The following is a 26968-nucleotide window of genomic DNA, read 5'->3' as shown; positions in this document are numbered from 1 at the left end:
ATCTGGGCATGGTGGCGTGTGCCTGTAATCCCAGCTACTCAGGAGGCTGAGGCAGGAGAATTGCCTGAGCCCAGGAGGCGGAGGTTGCGGTGAGCCGAGATCGCGCCATTGCACTCCAGCCTGGGTAACAAGAGCGAAACTCCGTCTCAAAAAAAAAAAAAAAAAAAAAAAAAAAGCAAGGAGAATTCGTCGTTGACCTTGGTGTAAATGCAGGCTGTTTCCCCCATCTGGGGTAAGCTTTGGGGAGGCAACAACTGTGGGATAATCATGCTTAAGCCAGACCTGCCTGGAATGAGGTTTGCTAAATGAACAAGGACGGAAAGAAAATTCTTTAGCTTAGTTTGGGGGAACATTTCACCAGGGAAACTATGAAAGAGGAATGAATTGAAACCTAATAAAGTCGATTGAGGAGATTAAAGGATGGCAAATTAAAGATTATGTCTTTCAGAAATGTCCTTTTTTTTTTTTTTTTGGAGACGGAGTTTCACTCTCGTTACCCAGGCTGGAGTGCAATGGCGCGATCTCGGCTCACCACAACCTCCGCCTCCTGGGTTCAGGCAATTCTCCTGCCTCAGCCTCCTGAGTAGCTGGGATTACAGGCACGCACCACCATGCCCAGCTAATTTTTTGTATTTTTAGTAGAGACCGGGTTTCACCATGTTGACTGGGATGGTCTCGATCTCTTGACCTCGTGATCCACCCGCCTCGGCCTCCCAAAGTGCTGGGATTACAGGCACGAGCCACTGCGCCCGGCGAAATGTCCTATTTTTTATACTCGGAAGATTTGTAGGGCCCTATGAACACTTTCTACATTTATTCACATGCACATCATCTGTGACTCTTGGCTGAAATACATTTACATGAATTTTTTCCAATGTGATATGGAAGGGCAGGGCTCACAGATGTGGGAGGAACGTCAGGTGCTGGCAGTTTTGCTTTTCTTCGCATTTAGCTCCACCTCTGTGCTTTGCAGAAACTCAGTCATAGAGTCAGGAGCAGGAATACAGATTCACAGAAAGAATGAGCATGTAAGGAAAGTTCTCAAGCTAGATTGACCCCTGGCAAGTTTGGCTAAAGGGACAGGAAGTTGAAGGTGTGCCAAATTCCCATTCCCTTCCTCACACTCTGTGAAAAGGCCTGTTGCTAGTGAAGAGCACCTGATCCTTTTTCAACTTGTACTTTAAAAACAATGTGTCCTCATGACATAGTATAATACCTTGATTAAAGCTGGAAAGTAAGTAAAACTGGCAGGTCTTCCTCTAATCTCTGTGTGATGTTAATTTAATGAAGCCTTCTCTTGCAATAGAATTTCATTGGTTTGTTTAAAAACAAAACTACGGGCTTGCTATATTTATTTCATTCATTATGATAACCACAAAGCATTGCCCTTTTTTTTCAAACACTTTATTTAAACAAAATGATGAAATACTCACAGGTCGTGTCAGAGCAGTTATTGCGTTTGCTTATTAATGAAGGTCTCAGTACAAAGGCTCCTCAGCATGAGCCACATGTGTGGCGGCAAAAGGACGGACTCCTGATCAAAAACTGGAAACTGCTGATGGAGGCTGGAGGCAGGGAGATGTGTCTTTTGTCTTTTCCAGGGAATGTTGCCCTGTAACAGAGTTAATAATGCCATTTACTAACTGGAGCTTGTATTTTTTCCTACCAAACTGTAATCTACTATAAGACTGACTTAGGGCTCAGATAAATTATAGAGTCATAGCTTTGAGAGTGAAACCTACATGGTTTGTGGCCATTTCCACTTGGAAGTATTAACTCTCCCTTAAGTTCAACATGACCCAAGCTGGACTCCCTACCCTCCAGTGGAGCTCTCCAGAGCTCTTCCAGGCCTCGAGACTCTGAATCATGGAGTTCTTTTGGATTCGTCTCTCTCTTTCAGTGTCTGCTTTCCCTCGGTTCTTTCTTTTCCTTCTTCCGTTTCCGTAGCCTGTCACGTCTGAACTGCTGATTCTAGATCCTCATCCACTTGAGTCCACTAGAGGCTGCCATGCTTGTCTTCCTGCAACACTGCTGCAGATCATGTCACTTTCCTGCTCAGAAACCTGAAAACGTTTCATGTTTCCCATGACATCACATCTAAGCTTCTTGTCTTGCCTCTCAAGGCTTTCTCCAAATGAGATCAATTGTACCTACTCAACTTCTCCTGTATTCATTCCACCAACTTCCTTCATGCCCCATAACTCCAGTTGGACGCCTGAACCTGTGTCATTTGGTTGCCTTTCTTCAATCTGTTCCCCTCACCTAGAATGCCTTTTCTTGGCTCTCGTCTTATTAAATCCATCCTTTAAGGCTAGTCCCGAGTTCTTCCTGTGGCCTTCTGGCTGCACACCCTCACTGATCTCTTCCTCTTTGAACTCTTAAAGCATACACAGATCTCGACTACATACTTTAGCAGCTAATTATATGCCTCTCTGTACATTGGTGCTTGTTTTATAGACAAGCCTATAAACTTCTAGATGTCAAGATAAGTCAAATAAGTCATACGTTTTCTATCCCTTCCATACTGAGTACATGGTAGGTACTACATAGAAGATACTAATTGTTTCATATCTTTTCTGTGCAGGTTGGGTTAATAGAGTAATTCTTATTTTCATATTATGTTTTCAAGTACTTACAAAGTGATAGTACCAAACAAATATTTTTAATATAAATAATTGCTAAAGAATTAATTAGATTAGTATTAGATTATAAGGGTTTTATCTGCTATCAGCCATAATATTCTGCAGAAAGGAAGGAAGCGGGAGAGGGAGGGAAGGAGGAAGAGAAAAAGGAGGAAGGAAGGGTTCAGAGCTAGGGTGCATGTATTTTAAGCATTTATTCAAATGCCACCTTCTCAACAAAGCACTACGTTTTCTTTTTTTTTTTCTCCTTCTTTATTTTTGAGACAGAGTTTTACTCTTGTTACCCAGGCTGGAGTGCAATGGCGCGATCTCAGCTCACCGCAACCTCCGCCTCCTGGGTTCAGGCAATTCTCCTGCCTCAGCCTCCTGAGTAGCTGGGATTACAGGCACACGCCACCATGCCCAGCTAATTTTTTTGTATTTTTAGTAGAGACGGGGTTTCACCATGTTGACCAGGATGGTCTTGATCTCTTGACCTCGTGATCCACCCGCCTCGGCCTCCCAAAGTGCTGGGATTACAGACTTGAGCCACCGTGCCCAGCCTTAAAGCACTCTGTTTTCTATGCAAGCCATCCATAAATGGTAGCTATTATCATATAGCACTTACATACATACCTCTAAATATTATAATAATATCCCCTTGTATTGTCTTCACATAGCCATCCTTCTTCCTTTCCTTTTACCCCAAACTGAGTTTCTTAATGTGAGAGACTTGTCCCTTAATCCCTGCATCTGCAAGGCTGGTAAACCAATAAATGCTTGTTGAATGAATAAATGAAATATGAGAGCCTTCACGTAACCATGAGTTTGACATTCTGTAAATTTAGTCATGGTAGGCAAATGACCATTGAGTCTTTTCATCAATTAACCTTTTTCTATTTTTTAATTTTTTTTTTTTACTTTTAGAAGAGCTTAACTCTTAATCTATTCTATTTTTATCCTTTTACATAGACTTCAGAGAAAATTACAATTGAGTTTACATCAGGAAAAAAATGAATTATTTCTTGCCAAGCCTGGGAAATTTTGTAATATTTTTGTAAAATTAGATACTGCTACCTACTTCATATAACCCTTTTGAAAAAAAAAACCTTTAAAAACTGGGTGAAAGACTTGAATGACATTTCTCTGAAGATAAACAAATGGCTAACATGCATATGAAAAGATGCTCAACATGATTAATCATTAGAAAAATGCAAATTAAAACCACAATAAAATATCACTTCAAATCCATGAGAACGGCTACAATCAAAAAATAATAACAAGTTGGTGAAGATGTTGGGAAACTGGAACTCTTATGCACTGTTGCTGGAAATGTAAAATGGTGCAGCTACTATGGGAAAAAGTATGGCAATTTCTCAAAAAGTTAAAGCTAGAATTACCTTATAATTCAGCAATCCCAGAAGGTATATATCCAAAAGCATTGAGAACAAGATCTCAAAGCGATATTGACACACCCATGTTCACTGCGGCATTATTCACAGTAGTCAAGAGATGGAAGGAACCCAAATGCCCATCAACAGATGAAAGAATAAAAAATATGTGCCGTAATAAAAGGAATGAGATCATGTCCTTTGCAGGGACATGGATGGAGCTAGACGCCATTATCCCCAGCAAACTAATGCAGGAACAGAAAACCAAACACCTCATGTTCTCACTTATAAGTGCGATGAGAACACATGGACACATTATGGGGGAACAACACACACTGGGGCCTGTCAGCGGGCAGGGGGAGGGAGAGCATCAGGAAGAATAGTTAATGGATGCTGGGCTTAATACTTTGGTGATGGGTTGGTCTGTGCAGCAAACCACCATGGCACACATTTCCCTGTGTAACAAACCTGCACATTCTGTGCTTGTACCCTGGAATTTAAAACAAAAGTTAAAGGGAAAAAAAAGAATATATGGTATATACATAAAATGGGACATTATACAGCCATAAAAAGAATGAAGTACTATATGTATTGGTCTGCATACCTATGCATACAACATAGATAACCTTGAAAACATTACGCTATATGAAAGAAGCTAGTCACCAAAAACAAATATTGCATGATTCCACTTAGATGAGATACCTAAATAGTCAAACTCAGAGTCAGAAAATAGAATTGTGGTTGTCAGGGGATAGGGGTGGCAGGGGGTGAGAATGGGGAGTTTCTGGATGATTATAGATTTCAGTTTTTCAAGATGAAAAAGTTGTGACGATCTGTTGTACATATTGTTAACACTGTAGAACTCTACACTTTAAAAATGGTCAACATGGTACATTTTATGTTACGTGCTTTCTATCACAGTTAAATTTTAAGAAGAAGAATAGCATTTCAAACACATACTCACCATTACCAATACATAGACATGAGCCAGCAGATGTTTAATATACGTTTCTAATACTGGTGGTCATGATGAAAGAAACAGGAGAGCATTTTTTCCTGATGATATAAAAGACTTAAGTAATTAAGAGATCTGATAGTAGTGTCATTATTTTGTGGAAGAATGTAACTTGTTATCAAGTACTGAAAACTTCTGATAAGACTTATAGGAACTAGAAACTATAGACTAAATGTTATGGTAATTTATAATTATTGAATTATATTGATAAATTTAAGTGTCCATCATTTATTATGAAGTGAACATAATTTTTGCCTTTTCAATTATTATGTTGCATGCTTGCACACATTTTTGTAATGGCACATGGGATGTAGTTTGTAGTGTATAATGTATACTTTTGTTTTTTTAAAAAGTGTAAGTAAATAAAAGCTGGAATTAAAACACACAGCATTAAAGAAAATTGGCCTTGTTCACCAGAGGAAGAAAATCAAAGCTACCATATTTTTCTTTCTCTACCTACTTCCTGTCTATCTATAATCCTATAATCAGGTTTTTCATGTAATTTAATGTTTGCAGGGCAACTTTCTACAAACTACTACTGCTTCCTCTGTCGTCTTTTCAGCAATTTTGGTTTAGTGTCACACCCAAAAAAGGGCACACCTCTTTAACACTTTCAACTCTCGAATCAAACACACCCTTATTAAATGTGCTATTCACATAAGCAGTCAGTGTCTGTCATTCAGCTCTGGCTCTGGGAGAGAGCAGCACTGCCAAAACTGAGCTGATGTGGGTTCACCAGGGTATGCTGGAAGGAGGAGAATGAGACAATGGTATTTTGAGAAGAAGATTGATATGGTAATGCACGCGCGGCTGCATTTTACTTGCCATATTCTCTTGGTATATCTATAGAAAACAAAAAAGAAGCAACACCATGGTAAGAAATGAACTGAACTTTTTTTCTTTTTATTGCCTAAGACTTTGTTTTGGACTTATATAGTATTATTAATAACATCACGTAACTTCACAATGTATTTATTGTCTAGATCTGGCCATTTTGGGGGGCTCAAAAATCTGAAACATTTGTGAATATGTGGAATATAGTGGGGGGCTGAGGACCCTTGGAGACTCTGGCTTGAAGCGGAAATTAAAATGTCCAGTATAGGATCTGCTGCCGTCTGTGCTTTTCTAGGTTCTTTAAAATATTGCAGGTAATCATTAACAAGCTACTGTCATGGAATATATTTGAGTTAGTTCCATCAGTCATTCTCACAGTGCCAATTAAGTACATAGTACAAACTGTTGTTGAGCGTACTATGAAGAACTTATTTAATCCTTTTTTCCTTGTGTTAAAAAAAAAAAAAAAAAAAACAAACAAACAACTTTTCCCCCTGCCCCGTTTTCGTTTTTCAAGGGAAAACTGATATTCAACTTCTTGGAAAAAGACTAGTGGGGAAATACTGTTTTGAGAGTAAGAATTGATTTTTATTTGTCTTAATGGTAGGCAAAGTTAGAACTCTATTACACATTCTTTGAAAATGTAGGTTGTCTTTGACATGTGTTCCCCGTGGGTGTTGACTGCCTTCTGCCCTCACCAGCCTGTCCCCCTAACAAGTTATTATGTATTACACGTACTTTCCCCAAACAAGAGTTTATTAGGGCACAAAAATTTATTGGAGACACTTGACTTCTTACGACCCTACCATTTAAGAAGTGGTTGGGATTAAAATAAATTATAAGACAGAGCAATCTTGTAAACTTTTAAGAAAAAGAAGTTTACATAAGCCCTATTAAACTTTGCTCCACTAGTCTGGTCATAGACGTGTAAGTATAAAGCCCTGATTAAGTGTTGGCCATTATTGCCTTTCTTTTCTTTGTTAATACTTTAACACTTAACACTTTCCTTATCATTTGATATTTTAGACACAATGGCTTAATAACTACACTGACAAATCATCTTTACACTGGTGTGAGCTCTTCATCTTCCCCTAGAAATCTTAACAGAATGAATAACTTGTGATAAAATAAAAACCTTTTTGAAATGATTTGCCAATTTTTTTTTTAAATCTAGGTTTAAAAGCATCATGACTGTGAATCTTCAAAAATAATTTTAAGTGAAATTTCTGACATTTTGGTCAACCATCATATTAGAGACTAATTGTAAATATCTAAAAATGTACTAAGCAGATTAACTATCACCTACGTACATTGGTAGGTAAACTTGGGATGAGGAGAGCAGCAGGATGAGGAGGTGTTTTGGCCAGGCTGATCATTTTGGAGGTTGTTTCTCTCTTGAGTTTCTCTGTGATATAAGATAAGCAAGTGCTGCCGGTACTAACAGCGTAGTGGCTAGTGAGACATTTTAACTTTCATTCAAAGTGTTGAAATCAGGCGTAATGAGGACTAGAGCAGGGCAGGAGAGCCTGGCGCACAGGCTTGTCCGCCTCAAGCCTATACAGGAGCAGTGTTTGCAAAATGCAATCCAGACACACAAGCCAAGGCAGAGAGAAGACATCTGAGGCTCCCGCTGCCTGCCAGGAACACGGTGGTAAGAGGGTGATGAAATAGTTCACTTTTCAAATCCGAAGGAGCAAGAAATTTCTCATCTCAGCCCACTCTTGACACACATATAGTCCTAACCTCTGCCACCTCCCCCATCCCCCATCACACCAGCCCAAGACAGAGTCCAACGGAAGGGGCAAAGAATAAAACCAAATTCCATACAAGGGAAAATCAGTCTGGTCTTCCTGAGGGTAGAAAGGAATTGAGTGGGAAAAGACATTCAATGTTGAATGAAAACCCTTACAAGGATAATTTTATAGGATATATTTCACCCCAACGAGAGGGAGTGTGAACTGCTCCTAAGTTCAGCGGTTCCATGTGGCTTTTTGGGCTCTCCTGGAACTGTCCCCCATGGCCCCTGCTCCTTGGTCTCCATGGTCTATTTCCAGTCTTTTACACCTGTTCCCCTTCCCTCTGCACGCCTTAGCAGCAGGCTCTGCTTTCAGTTCTTTCTGTGTCTGAGGGGACTTACCTTGTTCATCCTGTTCGTGTTTACATGTGTGTGTGCACACATGTGTGCATGTGTGTGATAGTCAAATACAGCCCAAAGGAACAGAACAAGCAATAGAAGAAGGGAAACAGCACAAACATTATTATACATCTTCTAGTCCCATCAGCTGTGTGTGACTGTTGGCAAATCCCTTTTCAGCCTGCAGTTTTCTCAAATGTGAAATGAAGATAACAATTATCACCCCACATGACTGTTAGGAAGTACTTGGCACACATAGGTTCTTAAGAAATGTCAAGTGAGACCACGCATGGTGGCTCACATCTGTAATCCCAGCACTTTGGGAGGCCGAGGTGGGAAGATCCCCTGAGCTCAGGAGTTTAAGATTAGCCTGAGTAACATGGCCATCTCTACTAAAAATACAAAAATACAAAACAAAACAAAAATAGCCGGGTGTGGTGGTGTGTGCCTGTAGTCCCAGCTACTTGGGAAGCTGAGGCACAAGAATCACTTGAGGTCAGGAGGTGGAGGTTGCAGTGAGCCGAGATTGTGCCACTGCACTCCAGCCTGGGCAAAAAAAAAAAAAAAAAAGTCAGCTGAAATACATCACAAAAGAGGAAAAATGAAAGGCCAAGAGGTTTATAAAACATAGTCAATGGCACTAGAAACCAAAGAAAGGCAAGCTACCTAGTTTGGCACAATGTAGCTTACACCAGAAAAGTGTATGAACATATAAATGTATAGTATAATTATTACAATTATAAAGCAAACACCTGTATAACTAGACATAGGTCAAGAAATAGAATATTGCTGCCACCCTTGTCTCCTGTTGGTCTCTCTGATCAGGTTTAGATCACAATCCCTAAAGACACAATCCCAAATGCCATAATCCTGAATGGGATTGTGATCCAATCCCATTAGGAATGTGTCTTATGGAAATAATTAATGACATATGTAGAGATAAGCTAGGAATACATTTTCTGCAGCCTGTGATACATTGAAAATAATGAACAACTGTAACAATTGTGGCATATCAGTATAATGAAATTCAATACTACCATCCAAAATATTAATATAGCTCACACCTGTAATCATAGCATTTTGAGAGGCTGAGGTGGATGGGTCACTTGAGGTCAGGAGTTTGAGACCAGCCTGACCAACATGGTGAAAGCTATCTCTGCTAAAAACAAATTAGCCAGGCATGATGGCACACACCTGTAATCCCAAATACTCCAGACGCTGAGGCAGGAGAATTGCTTGAACCCAGGAGGCAGAGGTTGCAGTGAGTCAAGATCATGCCACTGCACTCCAGCCTGGGCAAAAAAGTGAGTCTCTGTCTCAAAAAAAAAAAAGAAAAAAAAAATCAATATAGAGGTATATTTATTGGCTTGAACTCAGTGAAAGAACCACATACCAAACGGCATATAGAAAATGATACTATGCAATGCCCTGGGGGAAAAAGCCAAGAAAAAAAAAATTTGTAACAATGGTATTTTGGGCTGAAAAAAATTAAGGATAATTTATGTATTTTTCGGTGTAGTTATTTGCATATTCTGACTTTCAAATGTAAATATATATTTCTTTCTGCATGTGTTTTTTCACTTAAAAATTTTTAAAGTTAAATGTTTAGTTGACAAATAATTGTATATATTTATGGGATATAATGTGATGGTTTGATGTATACATTGTGAAATTATTATATCCAGATAATTAACATATCATCACCTCAGAATTTATTTTTTGTAATGAGAACACTTAAAATCTATCCTTTTAACAATTTTTAAATATATACTACATTAGTATTAACTATGGTTACCATGCTGTGCAGTGGATCTTGAAAACTTATTTCTCCTGTCTAGCTGAAACTATATAGCCTTTGACTGATATCTCTCCAAACTTCCCCCAGCCTACTGGTAACCACTATTCTACTCTCCAGTTCTATAAGTCTGACTTTTTAAGATTCTTAATATAAGTGAGATCATGTGGTATTTATCCTGTGTCTGGCTTATTTCACTTAGCACAATGTCCTCCAGGTTCATCTATGGTGTTCCCAATGACAGAATTTCCTTCTTTTTTAAGACTGAATAATAGTCCATTGTGTATATATACACCATTTGCTTTATCCATTCATCCACTGATGGACACTTAGGTTGATTCCATATCTTGGCTATTGTGAATAAGGCTACAATGAACAGAGAGGGGAAGACATCTCTTCAACATACTGATTTCTTTTGGTTATGTTCCCAGAAGTAGGATTGCCGGCAGTTCTATTTTTGTTTTTTTGAGGAACTTCCACGCTATTCTCCATATGGCTGTACTAATTTATATTCCCACCAACAGTGTATAAGAGTTCCCTTTTCTCTACATCGTCATCGCCACTTACCTTTCACCTTTTTGATAGCAGCCATTCTAACAGGGGTGAAGTGATAGTTCATTGTAATTTTCATTTTCATTTCCCTGATGAATAGTGATGTTGAGCATTAAAAATAATAATAATAAACTTCTTGGGTATTTGCATGTCTTCTTTTGTGAAATGCCAGTTCAGATCCTTTTTCCATTTTTTAAAATGACTGTTTGTTTGTTTTTGCTGTTGAGATGTCTGAATTCCATGTATATTCTGGATATTAGTCCCTTATCCAATGTATGATTTACACATATTTTCTCCCAATCTGTAGGTTTTCTCTTTACTCTTTTCATTGTTTCCCTTGCTATGCAGAAGCTTTTTAGTTTGATGTAATCCCATTTGTCTACTTTGTGCTTTTATTGCCTGTGCTTTTGGGTCAAATATGTATTTCTTTCATGGGTTTCTTTTCCAGTTCCCTTCTCTTCCCCAGAAATTGTATTAGACATTTTACAAACATCTCAGTTTATCCTTAAAATAATCCAGAAGAGGAATATTTTAGAAACTGGATTTTGGGGAGTCATTTGAGAAAGAGAATAAGGCTAGAGACAGGTGTTTGTTTCTATCTGAAAGTTGCTCACTCAGGTTTGGTGATAAAGCGATTGCCCACAAACCACTGTCCATTCTATGACATACTGTTGTCTGACTATTAATTGTTGATAGGCTGGAGAATAAGGGATTTCTGGAAAATATGTAAATTTGATAAATATTTAACTGCCTTTTGGTACCAAGCATTGATGAAGAGTTAGGGACACAGGTGAACAAAACAACATGCTTGTCCTCATGAAGTTTATATTCTGCAAACAGAGATGACAATAAAGAATTATACAAATATCGGCCGGGCACGGTGGCTCAAGCCTGTAATCCCAGCACTTTGGGAGGCCGAGGCGGGTGGATCACGAGGTCAAGAGATCGAGACCAACGTGGTCAACATGGTGAAACCCCGTCTCTACTAAAAATACAAAAAATTAGCTGGGCATGGTGGTGTGTGCCTGTAATCCCAGCTACTCAAGAGGCTGAGGCAGGAGAATTGCCTGAACCCAGGAAGCGGAGGTTGCGGTGAGCCGAGATTGCACCATTGCACTCCAGCCTGGGTAACAAGAGCGAAACTCCGTCTCAAAAAAAAAAAAAAAAAATAAATAAATAAAAAGAATTATACAAATATATATGCAGTATGGTTCAGGTAACGTTAAGTGCTATGAAGAAAAATAAAGGAGGATAAATTATAGAAAGTGAGAGTGCTATTTTATATAGGGTGATTCAAAAGTGTTCACCCTGCCTATTGCATATCTTTAATACCTTATGAGCTACAAAAAAGAAATTTTAAAAAGTAGACTTATATTTGTTTTCTTTATTCTAGCCATGACATATTAAAGATGAGTGCTCATAAGCAGTGCTATGCCAAGTTCTGCAGACAAGTTAACTCTATTAGAAACCACTTCTGATAAAGCTGTTATTTTCACCTCCTTCTCACCAACTGAGAACCATAAATTCATTATATTATTTTCTTAGCTTCTATAATTTTAACTTGAGCAAAACGTCAGCAAAATATCACACTGTTAATAAAGCCAGCCATCACTGTCATAGGCCACATTGTGCTTTTCAAAACATGTTCCCATGTATAATTTCACATGAATTTCTCAATATCCTGTATGATAGATGTGCAATTTTTGAGAGAATAAATGATTTGATCCCATTTAGTAATATTCCTGAATTCTGTTCATTAAAATGTGCAATCTGCTTCTTAATTTAACTATTGCTAGAAAGTCAACAATTCTCACTAGAAACTACAGGAAACTAAGAAATTTCTGGGCAGGGTATATTAATTGGAAAGATAAAGATGATTCCATTTTCTAGGAATAAACCCACTATTTTCTGACACACTTTAAAACATGGCTAAACTGACCTGAAGTTACAAGGTCTCAAGGTCACTAGAAGTCTCAGAGCCAGTCTAGCTAGAGTTCACGCCATGCTAGAGAGGATTGTCTGTTCCTCTCTTCCAGCTTTCATTTCTCTTCTCATTGGGTCCCAATCCACGCCAGGGACCCTGACTTGACTGTAGCTGTGCCTGGTTTGGGGCAGGCAGGCTGAGTTTGTTGTCTCCAAGGGCCACTTCACCCCTTCCCCCCAGCTTATTCCCCATCTCCCTCATCATGTCACTTACACATGGATGATCCCACTGAAGTTTCGTCCTTGGTTATTTAGTACTTAGATTCGGAGACTCATCAGTGTCTTCTAAGTGTTTTAAAGTAACCATTCTTGATCTTTGACATGAATTATTGCGCAAGTCCTTCTTTTTAAGTCGCATGAAGAATGTACTTTTTGGGCCAGGCACAGTGGCTCACACCTGTAATCCCAGCACTTTGGGAGGCCGAGGTGGGCAGATCATGAGGTCAAGAGATCGAGACCATCCTGGCCAACATGGTGAAACCCCGTCGCTACGAAAAAAAAAAAATACAAACATTAGCTGGCATGGTGGCGCGCGCCTGTAGTCCCAGCTACTCTGGAGGCTGAGGCAGGAGAATTGCTTGAACCCGGGTGGCAGAGGTTCCATTGAGCCAAGATCCAGCCACTGCACTCCAGCCTGAGGCCGGGCAACAGAGTGAGACTGTGTCTCAAAAAAAAAAAAAAAAAAGTGCTTTTTGGATTACAAGTTAATAAAAAAAGGAACTAATTTGACCACAAGGGACACATTTCCATTTTCTAGTTTGGCTGAACTTTAATTAGGAACTAACTAGTCAGTAATTTGATTATGTTAATCAGGATATGCATACAATCCAGGAGGTAGAATAAGAAATACTTTAGCTACAAATTTCAAACTCCTTTATATTTTTTTAGTTACACATTGTGCATAAGAAAAAAAAATTACCAAATTAGCATACTACGTCTCAACTGCAAAGCAAATTAATTCAGCCTGATAGCTTTGTGAGAAAAAGAAAATGTTGGGGAGACGGTTGAAAGTACAGGTAGAGAAAGCTTGTGGGTTACTTGTTAGTCATAATCAGGCACACGGTAGAACGAGTCAGCTTGCCAGCACAGGAAAGATGGCACGCTCAAGTTGGGTGATTGAGGAAAGTAGTGAAGGACTATTTACAAAGTGTGGGTAAGGTTTTAAGGAAACCAAGAGGGGCTTAAAAAAACCTTAGGCTTCAGGGTGTTTCGTTCACATGGCATCTTCGAAGGTCCTGCTCTTAAAATCTGTACTCCAGAATTTGGCATTCTTTTTCTTAAAACTCTCTCAAAATTAATTTTGCCTCATGCCCCACAGAACTTCATTCTACCTCAAGCAATGGCTAGTGAAGCCTTCCCAGCGGGCACCTGGTGAGGTCCTGTCCCATCTTAGGCCTGAAGGAGCAAGATGGGAAAGTGGCTCGGGAATGTGGGGAGACAGAAGAGCAGCAGGGGCAGGCTGCCTGGCAGAAGCCCTGGTCACACCCAACCACACCCAACCCAGAGCCCAGCTGAGAGATGGAGAGATTGTGGGGGAAATCAGGGCCTAAACCTAACCAAATCCTAATGGCAAGAAAGTCCGTTTCTACCTTCCATCATAACTGGGGGCCTGGGGCACAGACAAAACTGAGGGAGGGTGAGCCTAAGGAAAGATCCAGCACCTTCTATCTACAGTTACCTGGATTCATTTTCTTTATATATGTATGTTGCACCTTAGGTTCTGGCATACATCTGGGGCACATGTGCAGAACATGCAGGATTGTTGCATAGGTACCTCCATGGCAATGTGCTTTGCTGCCTCCATCCCCGTCACCTGTATCTGGCATTTCTCCCCATATTATCCCTCCCCAACTCCCTACCCACAACTGTCTCTCCCCTAGTCCCCTCCAACAGACCCCAGTGTCTGATGCTCCCCTCCCTGTGTCCATGTGTTCTCATTGTTCAACACCCACCTATGAGTGAGAACATGCAGTATTTGATTTTTCTGTTCTTGTGTCAGTTTGCTGAGAATGATGGTTTCCAGATTCATCCATGTCCCTACAAAGGACACAAACGCATCATTTCTTATGGCTGCATAGTATTCCATGGTATGTATGTGCCACATTTTCCTCGTCCAGTCTATTATCAATGGTCATTTGGGTTGGTTCCAGGTCTTTGCTATTGTAAACAGTGCCGCAATAACATACGTGTGTATGTGTCTTTATAACAGAATGATTTATAATCCTTTGGATATATACCCAGTAAAGGGATTGCTGGGTCAACTTGAATTTCTATTTCTAGGTCCTTGAGGAAGTGCCACATTGTCTTCCACAATGGTTGAACTAATTTACTCTCCTACCAACAGTGTAAAAGTGTTCCTTTTTCTCCACATCCTCTCCAGCATCTCTTGTCTCCAGATTTTTTAATGATCGCCATTCTAACTGGCATGAGATGGTTTCTCAATGTGGTTTTGATTAGCATTTCTCTAATGACCGGTGATGATCATTTCTTCATATGTTTGTTGGCCTCATATATATCTTCTTTTGTAAGGTGTCTGTTCATGTCCTTTGCCCACTTTTCAATGGGCTTGTTTGTTGTCTTCTTGTAAATCTGTTTTAGTTCTTTGCAGACTCTGGATATCAGCCCTTTGTCAGACGGGTAGATTGCAAAAATTTTTTTCCATTCTGTTGGTTGCTGGTTCACTCTAATAATTGCTTCTTTGCTGTACAGAAGCTCTGGAGTTTAATTAGATCCCATTTATCTATTTTGGCTTTTGTTGCCAATGCTTTTGGTGTTTTAGTCGTGAAGTCCTTGCCTATGTCTGTGTCCTGAATGGTTTTGCCTAGGTTTCCTTCTAGGGGTTTTATAGTGTTAGGTCTTATGTTTAAGTCTTTAATCCATCTGGAATTAATTTTAGTGTAAGGTGTCAGGAGAGGGTCCAGTTTCTGCTTTCTGCACATGGCTAGCCAGTTTTTCCAACACCATTTATTAAACAGGGAATCCTTTCCCCATTGCTTGTTTTTGTGAGGTTTGTCAAAGATCAGATGGTGGTAGATGTGTGGTGTTGCCTGCGAGGTCTCTGTTCTGTTCCATTGGTCTGTATCTCTGTTTTGGTACCAGTACCATGTTGTTTTGATTACTGTAGCCTTGTAGTATAGTTTGAAGTCAAGTAGTGTGATGCCTCCAGCTTTGTTCTTTTTGCTTAGAATTGACTTGGCTATGTGGGCTCTCTTTTGGTTCCACATGAAGTTTAAGGTGGTTTTTTTCAGTTCTGTGAAGAGGGCAGTTACCTGGATTCTAAAGACAGAGCTCCATCACAAGAGGGAGCTCATTGGCTGTTGAAGCTATAACATCCATTGCTATAGTGCATGGCCTAGGAGGAAGCATGTAGGCCATACCTTCATAAAAGTGGCACATAAATCATATTCTGGTAAACTCTTATTTTTCTAATGATACATTTTAAATTTCCAACAGGAAAAAGTACTGAGCTACCTTTTAGAAAGCCTGATTTGTGTCTTAGAGAAAATGATTTGATTCTATAAGTCACAGTTTGCCTCTTTAAGGTGAGGAGAAAATTCTGGCACAACATAGACGCTCAGTAATTATTAGTGAAATGAATGAGTAAATGATCCTACAATTCAGACGTTCCATGATCTTATCCTTTATCTTCCTTTCTGATTGATCAAGTGCCAAGGGCTTGAAACAATTAGGTTTCACTTTGTCTCTGTCAACATATAAATGACGGCCAGTCGTGGTGGCTCACTCCTATAATCCCAGCACTTTGGGAGGCCAAGGCTGGTGGATCACCTGAGGTCAGGAGTTCAAGACCAGCCTGACCAACATGGAGAAACCCCATCTCTATTACAAATACAAAATTAGCTGGTCATGGTGGCATATGCCTGTAATCCTAGCTACTAAGAAGGCTGAGGCAGGAGAATCACTTAAACCCAGGAGGCAGAGGTTGCATTGAGCCGAGATTGTGCCATTGCACTCCAGTCTGGGCAACAAAAGCAAAACTGTCAAAAAAAAAAATATATATATATAGATAGATAGATAGATAGATAGATAGATAGATAGATAGAAAGATAGATAGACTTAAAGACAATACCAACCCAAAACTGGGAGTCTGCTTTTTAAATGAAGCTCTTTGAGAGAATGAAAATTTAACTTTCATAATTGATGGCTTTTGTATTCAGTGATGCCTCTTTTTCAGAACACAGGTTAATTTGGAAGTTAAAATGTCTGTCACTGTTCTTTCACCCAATAGTATACCTTTGATTGTACCCAGGGAGATGCTATTGTTGTTAGAAATGAAGTGGCAGCATTAGAGAAAAACAACCATTGAGGTGTAAGTAGAGAGGCATGTGTTACATGATGTGGAAATGACAGAGAAAATATTTTTTTAAAGAAGAAAAATTGCATCAAGCATCAGAGATGGGGTTGGCACTGGAAGTGGTGACAAATATTAGAAACAGCGTGGGGCAAACAAGCCTTCCACCCTAGGAGACTGGGAGGAGTGACATCGGAGAAGAAGGCTCTGAAGCCCTACTATCAAGGATTATTGGTTACACCATATGAAATTAGACCACAGATAAAAAATGATCAAATGTTGCAATTTCATGTGCCTTTTAATAAGAGACCTGGAAAGTGTTATAGTCTGTGAGTCATTTAGTGTAAACTTTAGTCTTCACTCCTTGTAACAGCCCTGGAAGAAATCACTATTGCAGTACAAATGTAATAACAGTGGTTCATATTTCTGTCTCCAGAATCATAAAGAAGTAGCTAAATTATATCTAGTATACTCTTAGAGAACTGAATCATATATAATATAAAAATATTTTAAAAGTTAAAATGAAAAGCTTCTGTGCTTAATAGATCAGAGTTCATTTATGTGAACATTTCTTTATTCTTTTTGCAGTGTGTGTGTGTGTGTGTGTGTGTGTGTGTATTTAGAATGGGCCATATATATTATCCCAATCAATATCAAAAAGGGAAACACAAATGGAGCATGGGGGAGGATAGTTAATTTGTTTTTAATGCCAATTCCAAATCAACGTCTGCAGTATCGGGGATTGGTATGTGGATTCTCCCTTAAACTTAAGTTCATCTGCCTGGTGTTTCTGATACTGAGATGATATTCTGCCATACATCTATCATGAGGAAATACAATTTTAACTTTAATTCTAAAAGTCTTCAGAATGAGTATCCTGGAAGTTATTTTAAAAAGAATGATGTCTCATAAAAGTCTGTCTTTGAGATGAACTGGAGTGCAGTGGTGCGATCTCTGTTCACTGCAGCCTCTGTCTGCTGGGTTCAAATGACCTTCCTACACTGCTGGGATGACAGGCACGTGCCACCACACCTGGCTAATTTTTGTATTTTTTAATAGAGACAAGTTTCACCCTGTTGGCCAGTCTGTTCTTGAACTCCTGACCTCAAGTGATCCGCCCACCTCAGCCTTTCAAAGTGCTGGGATTACGGGCGAGAACCACTGCGCCTGGCCTTGTTTTTCTGTGTGTGGGTTTTTTCTCCCCCTTCCCCACTCCCCATCTTTGTTCTTTAGTTAGCTGTCACGAGTCTAAAGTCTTTCCTGCTTCTATTGAACAGAATTTTCTAACCCTTATTTTACCTTTTGAAGTGTAAAGTAGCTCAAATTCCTATATTTTTAAGCCACACAACTCATGCTACTTTTTAAAAAATCTACTCAGAAAAAAAAGTTGCTTACTAGTACAAACACACATATTCATATGTTGTGAACACGTAACATAGCCAATTGTATCATTTACAATAATATCCAGTTGACTCATTCCTCATGTGACTGAATTGAAGAGCTAAGATATCTTTCAGAAATCAACAAAGTGAGAGCTCATAGGGAATCACAGGTGTTTAGAAAAAGTTAATTTTGTACATTGATGGCCACATTTTAGAAGGATGCACAAGTGGGTGCATGTAACAAGGTTTTGATCTGCTTTCCTGAGTCAGATTTGGGCCGAGAGACAGCAGTAAACCTGTGTACCAGTAGCTCCATCAACACGTGGAATCCTCACACAGGCGGAATAAAGCGAGTCTTGACCACACTAAGTTTTAGGCAGATATAATTTTCATTCTATTTTGTTTAGAGCGATGTTTCTAGTTATCTTCAAAAGCATTGACAACTCCCTTTTGAAAGGGAGGAGAGATGTTACTAATTCTTTAGTAGCAGCAAATACTTTATGTACACCTCTAGCTGTCAGTCCCCATGCTAGCTGTTGGGAAGGCAACAGGACGCTTTTCCTGTTCTCAAGGAGCTTACATTCATTGGGGAGTGAAAAGGCAGGAAACATAGGAAAACTTATTTTTATTTTATTATTTTTTATAAGAAACATCACCTTATTTAAAATGTTATTAGATTTCTTTTTGTTTTTTCTTCAAGATAGAGTTTTGCTCTGCCACCTAGGCTGGAGTGCAGTGGTGCAATCTAGACTCACTGCAACCTCTGCCTCCCAGGTTCAAGAGATTCTCCTGCCTCAGCCTCCCAAGCAGCTGGGAGTACAGGCGCATGCCACCATGCCTAGCTAATTTTTGTATTTTTAGTAGAGACGGGATTTCACCACATTGGCCAGGCAGGTTTCGAACTCCTGACCTCAGGTAATCCGCCTGCCTCAGCCTCCGTAAGTATTGGGATTACAGGAGTGAGCCACCAAGCCTGGCCTAGATTTCTTAAAGATGTAAATACATTATAAACATAAAACAAATATCACTGACTCATAATTGTATTAAAATTTAAAAATCTTTAATTTTGTTCCCATAGTTACCATAAAAAGGAAAAACCCTCGGATAGATAAATTTAGCAGAATTTATTTAAGCAAGGAAAAAAAGAAAAACTGATGATTTAGCCAGCTTCAGAATCAGAACAGGTTCAAGAAACTCTAACCTCTAACATTTACATTATCTCCTTAACTAATGTGTAGCAAATGTTACAAGGTAACATTTACTAAGTGGTACCTGCTGATAGCAGGTGCTGCCATACAAGGAAGGTTGAGAATCACAGAACAGCACTGCAGCTAGTGCTGCCTGGGCCTCTATACACTGCTGGAATATGATCTTGTGGATTGTTACATGTGCCCCTAATGCGTCACATTTCATATTAGCCAACAAGAACAGTCTAAAGCAGATCCTGGCACACAACCTGCAGGCTGCCTCTGCAATAGTCCTGTTATGGACTGCTCCATCCCAGTTGGACATGGGCGATGAGAGAGTGCCAAGTGTGAAGTGTGCAGGCTGCCTTAAGTAAGGTGGGCAGAAAGTACCCAGTAAAAAGATAAATACAAAGGAGGACCCAGGATTGCATGTGCTCTGAGAATACCCAGCTTGGGAACCCTCAGGACACTGCCCAGGCCTGTGGGAAAGTCAGGGGCAGAGGAATAGGGGAAGCTTCAAGAAGCTTGATGGTCCCTCATGGCCTCTTTGCAAAACACTCCCCTTCCTAGCAGATTATCGTCAAGCCTGAGGGAGAAGGTGTGGGTCTGTGGCTTCCCATCCTAGATTTAAGACCCCAGACCCAAAGGCTCAAACCTAAGGAGGTGCCTCTCTGACAACTCCTGGACCAGCTAGTTTTTTTTGTTGGTGGTGGTGGTGGTGTTCTCCGTCTGCCTTAGTTTCCCCATGAACAATGGAAAGAAACAATCCCTGGTTGAAAAGGAATATGTATCCCATTTAGGAAGGGGTGTTCCTCAAAGATGTGACTGAGGACTTTACTCAGGAGCCATGGGGCATTCTGAGCCCTGCCCAGATCATCCTCTTTGGAGATATCCTGGATATCCACAGGGACCTGATCCCATGGGAGAAGACTGCATTCCCCTGTAAACGAGAGTCTGTCATCTGAAATGACATGAGACCCCTCACTGAGAACTGTATAACGTGGTTGGGCACAGTGGCCCACATCTATAATCCCAGCACTTTGGAAGGCTGACAGAAGGATCACTTGAGCCCAAGAGTTTGAGACCAGCCAGGACAATATGGTGAAACTCTCTCTCTATGAAAAATTTAAAAAATTAGCTGGGCATGGTGGCACAGGCCTGTGGTCTCAGCCACTTGGGAGGCTGAGGTATGAGAATCACTTAAGCCCAGGAGGTTGAGATTGCAGTGAGCTGTGATCATGTCACTGCACTCCAGCCTGGACAATAGGGCGAGACCCTGTGAAATGTGCACCCAAGACAGGTGGATTGTGTGCCACATAGTACATTTCTGTTCTTTATTTCCCAGGGGAAAAAAATCTGTTTTTAAAGAGATTATATCTAAACTTCATTTATGTACACCCATTTTTAATGTTCAGTGTGATGAGTTTTGAACAATATGTACTCATGTGTAACCATCACCACAATCAATATATAGAACATTTCCTTTAACCCTCAATGTTCCTTTGTGCCTTTTCCCAGTTCACCACCACCACTTGCCACCCCCTGTCCCTACCCTCAGGCAACCACCAATATACTTTCTATCATTATAGATTAGATTTTCACTGCCTAGAATGTCATATAAATGTAACCATACAGCAGGCGTCCCCAAACTACGGCCCGCGGGCCACATGCGGCCTCCTGAGGCCATTTATCCGGCCCCCCGCCGCACTTCAGGAAGGGGCACCTCTTTCATTGGTGGTCAGTGAGAGGAGCACAGTATGTGGTGGCCCTCCAACGGTGTGAGGGACAGTGAACTGGCCCCCTGTGTAAAAAGTCTGGGGACGCCTGCCATACAGTATGCAACCTTTGGAGTCTAGCTGCTTCTCAAAAGCATTTAGCATCTGTATCCTTACATGTTTCAGAAGTCTGTTCCTTTTTATTGCTGAGTAATACTCTGCTGTCTAGATGTATTACAAATCGTGTATCTGTTCACCAGCTGTTTCCAGTGACTTTGAGCTGTTTCCAGTTTTTGGCTATTATGAGTGAATGAAGCCACTATGAACATTCATGTATTTTTAGGAAATTCAGCAATCTGGCCGGTGATAAACAGGCTGCTCCTCTGAGGGGAGGAGTCAAGTCATTGAGCCAAGTTGAAGAGCAAGCAAACAGTTTTGTAAAAAGCAACTAATAGCCAAAAAAAAAAAAAAAGTTTTTTTGTAATGCCTATAGTGAGCCTAGAGAAGACTGCTGATCAAGCGCCTTTACCGCATGGGAAAAGCAGATTGCAACATCTTTGGCAGGACAGAGTAATACATATACTTAGTTGTTTTATTTTGACAGGGACTGGAATTAAGCCAAGACTCAAGCCTATTTTCCCTGGCTACTTCTTCAAGATACGTTTGAAGGCCTGTCCAGACAGCAGAGACAAAGAGCTCTATGTCAGAGTCAGAAAGACTCTGCAGGTGGGACCTTGCACAGGGAGAAGTAACCTTGGCAAATCGGCATTAAAAAAAAAAAAAGAAGAAGAAGAATATCTACCTAACTCTTGGGAAGGTAAAATGAAAGTGTGTGAATCACAAGGGCCTGAGCCATAAGAATGGCTCAGTAAACATGTGTTATGATTTAAAAATCATGTCATATCTTTGACTTGTAAAATTATCCAAATGTTTCCTTAGGAATTTACAGTATTTTAATTTTTTCCCTTAAATCACACTTCGAATTCTTCCCATACAGTATTCTTTAGCAATTGAAGAATCAGATTAATCAAAATCTGGTTAGATTTTAGAACCGTATAACTTCAGGTAAGAGAGCTCCGAACGGCCGCGCCTTTCGTACAGCGGCAGAAGCTGTCTAGTCCCAAAGCGCCCACCAGGTGCTTCTAGGCCAGGAGAATCTTAGAACCTTGTAAGCAGATCTGATTCATGCGCACTTTCTCGGGAGCTGAATGGGGGTATGTGACCCGCAGTCTGTTCTTCTGGGCCGACTCTGGTTCTCGGGTGGCGGGTGGCCGTAGAACTTCCGTGGCCTCTGAAAGGGGCCCCTGTGGCGGAATGGAAGGAGCATGGGGTTGGCAGGAGGCAACTTGAATTTGAATGCTGACTTTCCTGCTCTGACTGCCCCCACCCCCCTTTTGTGTCTTTATGGGCTGGCTGAACTTCCTTTCTTCATCTGTGTGGTAACAGCATGACCTCACTGGGCTGTAGCGGGGTGACACTATGTTACAGTACCGGGACTGTCTCAACAAATGCTTGTTGACCTGTTAATTTCATGCGTTATCTTTCCTATTTCCCACCGCCAAACTCAATTTGCTGCATGTAACTCAAATGCAATGGAGTTACTTCAAAGGGTGATTGGGGAACCTCCCCGTAATCGATACTGGTCTGAATGTTCCTCTTCCAGGAAAGGTGGGGCCCTTTTCTGCGTCGCCAGGACCCAATCTAGCACATGGGTTTTGAATGTCATAGTTGATTCCTAAGATACAGTAGACTCACGTTTGACCTGGTTTTAGAAGAGTCCTTAGGCGAATACGCTTCCCTCTCCTAGAAGCCAGGCTGGGCTCGCTGCCCCTGCTCCCTCCCTTTCCCAGACTCGCCTCCTCCTCTTCCTGCCCACCCCTACATCCCGCACCTGCCCAGTCCCTACTCTGGCGAACCCCTGCGCGCTGCCGCACCCATTGGCGGGGTTTGATTTTATTGGTTTATTCTGCGCCCGTCTTCCGACTCGGGCACCGGGCACCGGGTGCTAGCCGTTTTGCTCCAGGCGATGTAAGAAGCCCAGTTTTTCTCCCTTTCTGGGAGCGCTGCGGTTGGTTCGCAGGTGGCCCCAGTGCCGTCGGGTGGGTGGGCTGGCCCCTGGGACTCCAGCCTTGGGTCCATGGAACCACGCAAGTGGCGAGGGAGGGGTCCTGGGACCGAGTGGGGAGAGCCCCTCGCGCATCCTTCAGCCGAGACTCCTCGGCTCAAGGGGGCGGTGAGCAAAGACGGTCGCCCCTGCAACCTCGATCGCTACCCCCACGCACTCCTCCGTGTTCACCTCATAGGAACTCCCAAAGGAGCATTTCAGGTGTGGCTGGAGACCCGGCATCATCGCTTGGGTGGGCGCCCGCGGGTGTTTGAATACTCCGGCGCTTCTCCCATTGGAGTTCGGGCTAAGGCGGGGACCAGGTGCTCACTTCTGCCAAGCTTGCTTAAGGTTTTCATGTTGCAAGTACTGTATGTTGAGCCCGGCTGGTTTCTTACTGTTCTCGAGGAGAAGGCTGCTAGGACTGGTTTTCTTCAGTCCTCATTTCCTCCTACAAAAAGAAAGGGCGGTGTATCAGGAAAAAGTCTGCCTTGGGATACGTTAGTGTGTTTACTGCTGCCCCCTGGTTACGGATGGCTGTTTGTAATTGCAAATTTATTGAGGAAGAAGGTAAAAAAGCTATGGAGAGCACAGAAGTATTTATTTTGTGTATGTGATCATTTGAACCGTTCGAATTTTCCTTTAAAAAACAAGAATTATAATTCAAAGAGAATGCTATTCTAACAGCACCAGACACTTAAGGTGTTTAAGAAAAATTCAAAAGTAAAACCAGGATGGAATGAATGTAACATAAACATAACTTTAAGTTTTCAAGTAGAACCCCTGTTATTTTGGCTGGTAGTTCTGTAATATACACCAGATTCTCATATGTTTTCTCTTCATCACTTTTATTTTTCAGTCCAGAGCACAACCTCCAGAAGAGAACAGAAGGAAACCAGTTTTGGGAAAACTTGGCACTCTATTTACGGCAGGAAGGAGAAGGAACAGTAGAAACGGGCTAGAGAGTCCCACCAGGTCAAATGCCAAACCACTCTCTCCCAAAGATGTAGTAGCCTCTTCTAAGCTCTCAGAAAGAGAGAGTGAGAGGAGCAGATCTCAGAGCAGCCAACCCAAGCAAATGGACACGAGCGAGGCAGGCTCCCCCCAGGAGAATCCCCGGGAGGCAGAGGGTGAGCTCCCCCAAAGCAGTGGCCCTGCAGCCCCCCCTGACGCGGAGCTGTCACCTCACTGGAGCGGCAGTGCAGCGGCTGTGGCTGTGCAGCAGTGCCATGAAAGTGATTCACCCCAATTAGAACCTCTGCAGGCAGAGGGAGAGCCTTTCCCAGATGCCAAGCAGCTGCATTCCTCGCCAGGGAATTCCTCCAGGCAAGAAAACGCAGAGACTCCCGCTCGCAGTCTGGGGGAGGACACTTCGCCAGGTGCTGGCCGCAAACAGGAGGCTTCCTCCTGTGCGAGGGGTGCGCCGGGGTCACCCACCCGGGAGCGGCCCGTGGGAGGACTAGGTGAGGCCCCTGACGGCGCCCCCAGCGTGTCTGCCGAAGGAGGCTCCCTGGGGCCCCGAGACGCCTGCAGTCAGCCCCCCGAGGGCACATCTGCTCCACCAGGTGAGCCTCTGGCTGAGGACGCAGCGCACACAGCCGGCTCCGTGCAGGCAGACGGCACAGCCCGGCCCGGGCGGCGCGCCCACCCTGCTAAGGTGCTAACTTTGGACATCTACTTGAGTAAGACTGAGGGGGCGCAAGTGGACGAGCCTGTCGTGATTACTCCCAGGGCGGAAGATTGTGGCGACTGGGACGACATGGAGAAGAAGTCCAGCGGCCGAAGGTCCGGGAGGCGGAGGAGGTCACAGAAATCCACAGACTCCCCTGGCGCGGACGCCGAGCTCCCTGAAAGCACTGCCAGGGACGACGCGGTGTTCGACGACGAGGTGGCGCCAAACGCGGCCAGCGACTGCGCCTCGGCGGAAAAGAAAGTGAAATCTCCGCTGGCAGCCCCCGACGGGGGCGTTGCCTCTGCTGCAAGCCCAGAGTGCAAGCCTGGCCCCAGCCCCAAAGGGCAGCTCCGAGGGGAGTCGGACCGGAGCAAACAGCCGTCCCCGGCCTCGTCTCCCACCAAGAGGAAGGGCAGGAGCCGCGCCCTCGAGGCCGTGCCTGCTCCACTCTCCAGCGGCCCGCGGACTCCCGCCAAGGAGTCCCCACCCAAAAGGGCGCCCGATCCCAGCCCGGTCACCAAGGGAGCTGCGGCCGAGAGCGGGGAGGAGGCGGCCGGGGCGGTCCCCCGCGAGCTCCCGGTCAAGAGCAGCTCGCTGCTGCCGGAGATCAAACCCGAGCACAAGAGGGGCCCGCTCCCCTATCACTTGGACGGCCGGGCAGAGGGAGGTCGAAGCAAAGAGCTGAGCAGAGCGGCCGGAGCCCCTGGAGCTTCTGACGCCGACGGCTGGAAGCCCAGGAACCATTTCGGTGCGGGCAGGTCGACAGTCACCACTAAAGTGACCCTGTAAGTAGCTGCGCAAGTCCGACACAGTTGCTGTCCGCACACGTGGTGGGGACACTCTGAGAGGCTCGGGGGTCTTTGAACTGTGGAAGAAATGTCTGGTCACTGAGCTTTCCCCTCCGTGCTGAACTTAAGATAACGATGGGCCAGTTTACACAGTCAAGGCTTAAGATGATACCTGTGGTGGCCTCCACGCTTAATTCCCTTTTTAACACAAGAATTAAGTTTAACACATGTAAAAATAGGATATCACTTGAAGCTCTGCGTTTATGTAGATGAGAGATAAGACCTCACGTCTCGACATGAGCTGATTCTCTTCTGTATTCAAAACGTGCAAGAGTGTTCCAACATAGGATGTTCTTAAAATACATGTGCTGTGAATTTTAAAATATGGCACAAACGGTAACATGTTAAGTACGACCCAGTAACTCTGACATGTGTGAGTTTTAAGATAATTCACAGAACTTTTTATGGAACTCAGTTAGTTTACTGGCAAAACGCTTAAAAAACAAAACAAGGAAAAGTTCCTAATACAAGTATTTTGGTTCCTTCTTCCCATTTATAATGCTAGGGAGTCTGGCGATACTTTTTGGACCCAGGTTGAAAAGTAGTTTTCGGTTACTGAAATAAAGATTAGTGAGTATTCTTACTGGAAGATTATTTGCTACACGAAAGCAGCTGTGGCAGGTGTGAGTTTAAGATAATTCACAGAACATTTTATAGAACGTAGTGCATTATTGGCCTAAGCCTTTTTCAAAAAGTCCCTAACTCATGTATTTTGGTTGCCTCTTCCCCTTTGTGCTGCATGAAAGCACAAAACAACTGTGACTACTTGCTGTTAAGTTTATTCATTTCACAAGTTATTTATTTAATACTTTCTGGGCAAGATATTGTGCTAGGCACTGTGGGGAAATAACCCTACAACTATGACTCAGGATATTGTCCTGAGATTTTTATAGCCCTTTCTGGCACACAAGAAGCACACAAATCAAATAACATTATGAGATGATATCTGATGAAACTGCTGAACTGTAAAGCCTGGGTAAGCTCTAGCAAGGAAGAAATCACTGCTGGTGCTTTGGAGGAGCTGGGCCTTTGTGCCTTGATGATAAATGTAATTTGTATAGGTGAATAGGATAGGGAAGGCACACTATGAAATTGGTAAGACCCTCCCTTCCCGTATGTCTGCTCCCTCACCACTCCCACTTAGCACAGGTGAATAATGATTAAGTGCTTAAGTTTTTTCCTCCATTCACATATTTGTTGGAAGAGTAGGGTTTTTTTTTTTTGAGACAGAGTTTCACTCTTGTTACCCAGGCTGGAGTGCAATGGCGCGATCTCGGCTCACCGCAACCTCCGCCTCCTGGGTTCAGGCAATTCTCCTGCCTCAACCTCCTGAGTAGCTGGGATTACAGGCACGCACCACCATGCCCAGCTAATTTTTTGTATTTTTAGTAGAGACGGGGTTTCACCATGTTGACCAGGATGGTCT

The 26968-nt window shown here is 42.4% G+C and overlaps 1 protein-coding gene across 2 annotated transcripts in view; it reads left to right on the top strand.

Annotated features, from left to right (window-relative positions):
- Nucleotides 1-26968, top strand: part of CRYBG1 (crystallin beta-gamma domain containing 1) — a 228316-nt gene that overhangs the window by 142013 nt on the left and 59335 nt on the right. The window contains exons 1-2 of one of the 2 annotated variants that reach the window (XM_039466223.2): nt 22864-22946; nt 23882-25479. In XM_039466223.2, coding sequence (XP_039322157.2) covers nt 24101-25479 — 1379 coding nt within the window. In that variant the 5' untranslated portion in view covers nt 22864-22946; nt 23882-24100. Of the gene's footprint in view, nt 1-22863; nt 22947-23881; nt 25480-26968 lie in introns of those variants that run through there. The other variant, XM_074397654.1, reaches the window with a different exon arrangement.

This window comes from Saimiri boliviensis, chromosome 4 (assembly GCF_048565385.1).
Source record: "Saimiri boliviensis isolate mSaiBol1 chromosome 4, mSaiBol1.pri, whole genome shotgun sequence".
In the NCBI taxonomy this organism is placed as follows: Eukaryota; Metazoa; Chordata; class Mammalia; order Primates; family Cebidae; genus Saimiri; species Saimiri boliviensis.
The sequence above is the reverse complement of the archived record's forward strand: the minus strand, read 5'-3'. Positions and strand labels throughout refer to the sequence as shown.